We start from the raw sequence: 6,976 nt of genomic DNA, 5'->3' as shown, positions 1-6,976 counted from the left end.
TGCTGCCAGCACTGACCCACCCAGAGAGTTTCTCCAGGTCTTTCCTGGGATAAAAAGTGATCCTGTTTGACTTACAGCTTTCCTCCCCCAAAAAACAGAGCACTAGGGCAGGCAGCTGCAAACTCCACAGGGTAGGTTTAGATGGGATATTAGGAAAAAAATTCCCAGGAAATTTTATAGCACTGGCACAGGCTGCTCAGGGCAGTGGTGGAGTCGCCATCCCTGGAAGGGATCAGCAAATGCATGGATGTGGCAGCTGGGGATGTGGTGTGGGGGTCAGGGCAGTGCTTGGGGAACGGTTGGACTCGATCACAGAGGGCTTTTCCAACCTTTTTCCAACAGTTCTGTGAGTCTGTGAACTGAAAGTCTGCTTTCCCACGGGCTTAGATGCAGGGGACACTTTTTCCCTGGATCCAGCTGCCCCAGGAGGATTTGAGCTCCTCTCACACAGTTCCTGATCTTCAGGCCCTGCCCATCAAGCCCCTGGGCACTGTTTGCCCTCCCTGCCCAGGTGTGGGGCCACTCTGCTTGAGGGGCAGGAGGTCTGCAGAGACCTGTCCATGGGCAGGTGGGTGTTCCTACAGCTCAGGGAGCCTTTGCCACCCCTGTGCCAGGTGTCCATCACACAGAGATTCCACTCTGGCCGTTCCCAGGGCCGTTTTCTAAATGGACTCTCTTTTTCTTTCCTCTTTTTGTTCCCTTTCATTTTCCTTGGGGTTTTTTGTTTGGTTTTGTTTTTTGTTTTTTGATTTTTTTTTTTTTTAAAAAGAACACATTGTTACAAGAGCTGGAAAACACCCAAAAGCAGATAGAGGAACACCAGCACGACAAGGTAAATGAGGCTGCAGGGAGCCTGCCCCAGTGACTGCACTTCCTCACTCCAAACCCTGGCATGGGGGCAGTGGCTCCTCCCAAAATGCCCAAGTTTTGGAGGACCTGGGATCCTGGAATGCCCAGCAGCAGGAGGGCACAAACCAACCCACACAGTGGCTGGATGGAAGCTGCCACCACCTCCCTGGAGACCCCGGGGCAGTTCCCTAACCAGGCGTGTTTGGTCCTGTCTCCGCATTTCTGTCTCATCCATCCTCAACCTCCCAAGGCCTGGGTGGCTTTGCCCGTGTATAGAGGAGGGATCAGGCAGCAACATCCCCTTCCCCTCGAGGCTTCCTCAAATTTAGCTCCATGCCCAGCCTGCAGGATTCCTGTAGGTCTTCCCACTCTGGGATCAAGCATCCAAGGATGCCCTGCAGGAATCCCTGTTGGCCCATGCTGGAAACCAGGAGGGTTGTTGCAGCTTTTGGAAGTTTTTGGAACAATGGGAAGCCTTTGGGATGTGCCTCATGTCTGGTGCATGGCTGGGGGGGCTGGGGGGGCTGGTTCTCCTCCTTGGCCAGGCCTTGCTGTCCCAGATGTTCCAAGGACTCGCATGATGCTGTTGGGATGTCGCCCACCCTGGCTCAGCCTCTTTACCCACCTGGCTGGATCCTGCTGTGCAGGAGAATCCCCTCCCTCCTCCTTCCCTGCCTGCAGCCTCCCCTGTCCCATCTCCCAGTGCAGGCACAGCTTCCCCATGGGAATGGGGCTGGCAGCAGGAGGGGCAGGGCCAGCAGCAGATTTGGCTGGTGGGTCCCTCCCTGCTGGTCCTTTGCCAAGGGACAGAGTGCAGTGTGGAGCAAAACCAGAGCATACAACTGGGACCAATTCTCCTTCATCTCCCAAATCAGCATGGCTTGAGCACACACACATCTGTCTGTCTGTCTGTCTGTCTGTCCTGTGACCCCTCCCCAGCACCCTCATCCTCTGTGCCTGCATGAGCTGTTTCTTCACTGACACGTCTAAAATGCTTTAAACCTGGGGTGGGGATTTTTGAAGGGAATATAAACCTGGCAGCAGCCAAGGATTTGGGTTCCCCCAAACCTGGCAGCTCTTCAGAGCCAAACCCAACCCCTGCCTGTCTCGTCTCGCCCCGCACAGCGGCGATTGTCGGACGAGATTGACAAGCTGAGGCTGGAGGTGGATCAGCTCAAGACCAGAAGTGGGACCTTCGTGGAGAGTGTTCACTCCAGGTAAGAGCCAAGCCCCTGCACCCACAGGGACATTTTGCTTTAGTGCTGTTGGCATCAGGCATTTCTGGTGGCTCTGGGTGCAGGGTGGCCCCTCAGAGCAGGCTCAGCTCCAGCTGTGCTGTCCCTCTGTGGATCTGGGACAGACTGTTTGGAATAGCCCAGCCCGGTGAATGGCCCAAAATTCGCTCTTCTAAGGGTGAAAAACCACTGGGCATTGTTTCTTTTTCTGCACAAAGGGCTTGGGGGTTAATTTTCTACAAAAGCTGGATGTTCACCAAAGGCCTTTCCCCCTGTGGGGTGCAGGGGGAGAAAGAGGAATCATTTCTGAGGTGTTACAGGTAAAAGAGAATGAACTCCATTTTCTCCCTCCTTTCTACTGTGGTCCTCCCACACCCTTTCATTTAAAGTCATCTGGGAGATGGGGATGTCCCAGCCCAGAGCTCCTGGAGCAGAGGTGAGTCCATGGAGTCTCAGCCTCCAGCATTGACTGGGATGTCCAGCGGGAAAATGGGGTAGAAAAGGAGGTGAAGGCTCAACTTGCACCCCAAGGTGCTGCTGCAGCCACCTGGGAGAGCACATTCTCTCCTGAGCACTGTCAGCATGGGCTCAAGACACTGAGGGGTCAATGGGAGCAAAATTCCCCTCTCAGGAAGGCTGGAAAAGCTGGGAAGGAGCCACTGGAACCAACCTCAAATCTGCCAGCAGAGAGGGCAAGGTCTGGAGGCCCCAGGTCTGTCTTGGAGGGAAGAAAAGGTGAGAGAGTGAGGAAGAACCAGTGAGGATCAAGGGTATCTGAGTGCTGGTGGAGAGCCTGGAGCATCTGTGGGACCCCTTTGGGTCTCTAAGAGCAGGATGGACAATCTGATCATGGTTTTTTAATATTTCTTGGAGGAAAAATCAATGGAAATCTGGAGTTGCAGAGTAATCCCCCAGCTGAAATGTCAGCTTTTGTCTGAGGTGCCTTTATCTGGTCTTAGCTGGGGAGCAGCTTTGTCAGCAGCTTAAAATCCCCTCTGAAACTTGGGCTGTGCCTTTGTCTGCAAAGCCCAGGCTGGCACCAGCCAAGCTGCTCATGGTGGTGGTTTTATCTGGGCTCACTGGGGAGCCCAGACCTGGATCTGCACTGCAAACCAAGCCCACCATGGTGGACAAAGGCGATCTGCCTCGGACACCTGCTTCTGTCACCTGAGATGCATCTTAAATTAAATAAACCTGGAGTCTCCTGTGGCAGTGTGTGGGGGGAGGAACGACCCCCTGCCCCTGGCTGGGTCTTCAGGGCAAGGAGGAGCAACCAGGGAACATGGAGACAGGGATTGAGTGCCAGGAGTGGCAGAAAGTGTCCTTGTGTCCAGCAGCCACTGCCTTGCTCTGCCTGGCACAGGGGCTGCTCCCCAGCACAGAGGAGGAGGAGGAGGAGGATGAAGAAGTTCCATCTAGTTTCTGCTGGGAGATCCCAAACAGTGCTCATGTCCTCAGACCTGGAAGGTGCTTCAAGTGGGATTTTATTCATAGAGTTATGGAATCATTAAGTTTGGAAAAGACTCCAAGGTCAAGTCCAACCTTTGTCCAAGTACCACTCCCAGTAAATCATCTCCCCAAGTGCCACGTCCACTCATTTCCAGGGGTGGTGACTCCACCACTGCCCTGGCAGCCTGTGCCAGTGCTTGACCACTCTGTCAGTGAAGAAGATCTTCCTGATATCCAACCTGAACCTCTTCCGGTGCAACTTGAGGCCGTTTCCCCCTGTCCTGTCAGTTGTTCCTCCATCAGGGTATTTTTTCATTAAAATGTTGAAGAAAACAAAGAAAGGAGAAGAACCCCCTGGCTGGCCCTTGTTGTGCACGTGGGGATGGAGAAGACACAAGTTGTGCTGTAGGTGTTGGGAGGCTCAAGCTGTTCTGGAGAGGAAAGGCAGGAGGAGCCTGTTCAGCCCCCCCTGCACAGGGGGGGTTTGGGGACAGTTGGCTGTTTTGGGGACAACTGGCTGGATTCCTCCATGGGGATGCACAGAATGGGGAGGGAGCAGCATGGGAAAGCCCAGGGCAGAACTTCCTACAGTCTGTGGGAAAGTTGGGATCTCCTGAAGGGAGAATCATTGGGGTCTGCAGTTTCCTCACAAGGGGCAGCTCTGATCTCTGCTCTGTGTGAGCAGGGACAGCCCCCAGGGAATGGCTGGAGCTCTGCCAGGGCAGGATCGGGTTGGATCTCAGGAAAAGGCTTTTCCTCCAGAGGGTGGTTGGCACTGAACAGGCTCCCCAGGGCAGCGGGCACAGCCCCAAGGCTGCCAGAGCTCAGGGAATGTTTGGACAACACTCTGAGGGACAGGGTGGCATTGCTGAGGTGTTTGTGAGGGCCAGGGTTGGATTGATGATCCTTGTGGGTCCCTTCCAGCTCAGGATGTTTTATGATTCTGTGAGTCTCTGAGCACATCTCCAGGGCCAGTGGGGTGGGAATGGGACACTTTTTCCAGAGCCTGGATTTTCCTTCTTTCAAGCACCACTGGGATGGGCATCCCGGAGTGGCCTCATCCTCCTGCTCTGTCCCAGCAGCCTGGACTGCCAGGGGGGCAGCCTGGGCACCCTCCCCCAGTGGAGCAGTGCCCACCACAGGGCTTTTTGTCCCCAGGTCCCACATGGGCAGTGCCACAGACCTGCGCTTCCCGCTGGGCACCGTGGTCCACGCGCCCGCCGAGGCCTTCGGAGCAGCCCCGGGGCTGCCCCGGGCACAGAAGGGCCGGTTCGGTGCCAGGAGAGAGGAACCAGCCAAGGTAACCCGGCTGGGGACAGGGGTGGGGCTGGGATCTGCTCCTGCCTGCCATCCCGCTCTCCTGGGTCCTCATCTGGGGATGTGGGGCAGTTTCCTTCGCCAGGGGCGTGGATGGGGTAAGGAGGGCGTGCTGGTTGAAAAGGAAAGCAGCAGAGAAACAAACCCAACTCAAGAGAGATCACAAGTCAGAGTTACAATTTACTAAAATGATTGCAATAAATACAATGATGTGGAGAAAACTGATTTTAAGCCCCAAGGACAGATGCATAACCCAGCACCCTGGGACAGGAACAGAGCAGTGTTCGTGGGCCCCTGTGCTGAGCTCAATGTGGCCCCCCTGGGAGCAAAGTCAAAGGAAAGGAAAGCTGTTGGTCAGGATGATGGTCACAGCTGTGTTGACGTTGTGGTCCTCCTCTGGATCCACAAGTGGTCCCAGAAGAGCCCAGAGCCGTGGATTATGTGTGCTCAGGTTCAGGGGGGAATGCCCAGTACCTCCCCAGGGGGGGAGTTCCACAGTGGGTGATTTACCTCTGTGAGCCATGGGGATATTTTTGGAACCTCTGATGGTCTGGGTGGTTGCAGCTGCCCCTTATGCCAGTCCCTTCTGCCAATCCATTAGCAGAGATGACCCCTCAGGCTGGGGGTGAAGGTGCTGATGCCTCCCTGGAGGGGAGTTACCACAGCTGAGTCACTGGTGTGAAGACAAAGACACTGCCCTGCCTGGCAGGGTTCTGAGAGCCTGAGGTGTCAGGTGTGCCCTGGGCAGCTGCTGCAAACAATCCTTTTGTTACCAGTCCATCAGAGATGACACAGAGGGTGTAGAACTCACAGTTTTGGTTATACCCACAGGGCCATAAACTGGCCCTGGAACTGGGACAGAAGGGTTTCCCCTCAGGGTCACACTGAGCTGTAACTCCTGCATGGGGAGGGCTCTAGTCTGGCTTTTTGGGGGTGCTGTGTAGGACCAGTGGACCTTGTCCCCCACTAGGACTGGGAGCAGGCCCAGGCAGGAGCTGTCCTGGCCACGGGGCCCCACAGTTTCGACAGCGACCCCGACATCTCGGACGTGGACGAGGATGACCGCGAGACGCTCTTCAGCTCCATGGACGTGCTGTCCCCTGGAGGGCACTCGGATGCCCAGACCTTGGCCATGATGCTCCAGGAGCAGCTGGATGCCATCAATGAGGAGATCAGGTAGTGACCACGTCCAAAACCCACCATTGCCTTATGCTGAAGTGGCTCGGGGAGGTGTCAAAAAGCTGCCAGGAGGAGTCTCTGGTGACCTAAAACTGAGGTCTGGATGCATCTTCAGCCAGGGAAATGGCTCCAGAACATCCAGCCACAGTGCTTGGTCCTTCTTGCCCATGGCTCCTTGTCCCTCAGCTGCACCATTGCTGGACCAGAGGGTCATTATTTTGAAAACAGTCCCCTATGAGTATTAAAAGAAGCCATGGTGTGTTTCCCCCTGGTTTCTGTGGATCCTGGTGGATCTTGCAGCCCTTCCCGGAGACTGGGGGGGCTTGAGTCACAGCATGAGGATGCATTTCCCCAGGGAGGGATGTCCTGTGGCTGGGAGGGGTGAGATGACCCCCTGAGCCCTCCTGCTCCCCCAGGATGATCCAGGAGGAGAAAGAATCCACCGAGCTGCGTGCGGAGGAGCTGGAGACACGCGTCACGAGTGGCAGCATGGAGGGCCTCAACCTCACCCAGCTCTGCAAGAGGGCCTCCATCCCCACCTCTCTGACTGCCCTGTCCTTGGCCAGCTCGTCCCCGCCCCTGAGCGGCCGCTCCACGCCCAAGCTCAGCTCCCGCAGCGCCGCGCAGGACCTGGACCGCATGGGGATCATGACGCTGGTGAGGAGGCCCGGGGGGCTCCGGAGGGGCTGGCAGGGAGGGTGTCTGTCTGGGGTGGCATCCTCAGGGGTGTGTGTGGGGGGTGGAGCGGGGGTGCCCATGGTTGCTGTCTCCAGCCTGGCACGCCTGGCCCCGGGACTGCTCTGCTGGGGGGGTTCTCCATTAACTGCCCCCCTTTCTGTGTCTCTCTCGCTTTCCCCCTTGCAATCAGCCCAGCGACTTGAGGAAGCACCGGAGGAAACTGCTAGTGAGTGGCTCCCATCCCGTTGGTTTTTGTCCAAGCCCTTTTT

General features: G+C 56.3%; 1 protein-coding gene across 1 annotated transcript in view; it reads left to right on the top strand.

Moving 5' to 3' along the window:
* Window positions 1-6,933, top strand: part of LOC114068543 (liprin-alpha-4-like) — a gene marked incomplete at its 3' end in the record, with an annotated part of 22,904 nt that extends 15,971 nt beyond the window's left edge. The window contains exons 11-16 of the mRNA XM_027904756.1: window positions 770-832; window positions 1,975-2,066; window positions 4,692-4,833; window positions 5,821-6,026; window positions 6,446-6,686; window positions 6,898-6,933. Coding sequence (XP_027760557.1) covers window positions 770-832; window positions 1,975-2,066; window positions 4,692-4,833; window positions 5,821-6,026; window positions 6,446-6,686; window positions 6,898-6,933 — 780 coding nt within the window. The remainder of the gene's footprint in view (window positions 1-769; window positions 833-1,974; window positions 2,067-4,691; window positions 4,834-5,820; window positions 6,027-6,445; window positions 6,687-6,897) is intronic.
* Window positions 6,934-6,976: the final 43 nt, after the last annotated feature.

The sequence above is a fragment of the Empidonax traillii genome, unplaced genomic scaffold, assembly GCF_003031625.1.
Source record: "Empidonax traillii isolate 1590-97213 ecotype Southwest subspecies unplaced genomic scaffold, ASM303162v1 scaffold1085:size188410, whole genome shotgun sequence".
Lineage (NCBI taxonomy): Eukaryota > Metazoa > Chordata > Aves > Passeriformes > Tyrannidae > Empidonax > Empidonax traillii.
Note: the sequence above shows the minus strand (reverse complement) of the source record. Positions and strands in the feature narration are given on the sequence as shown.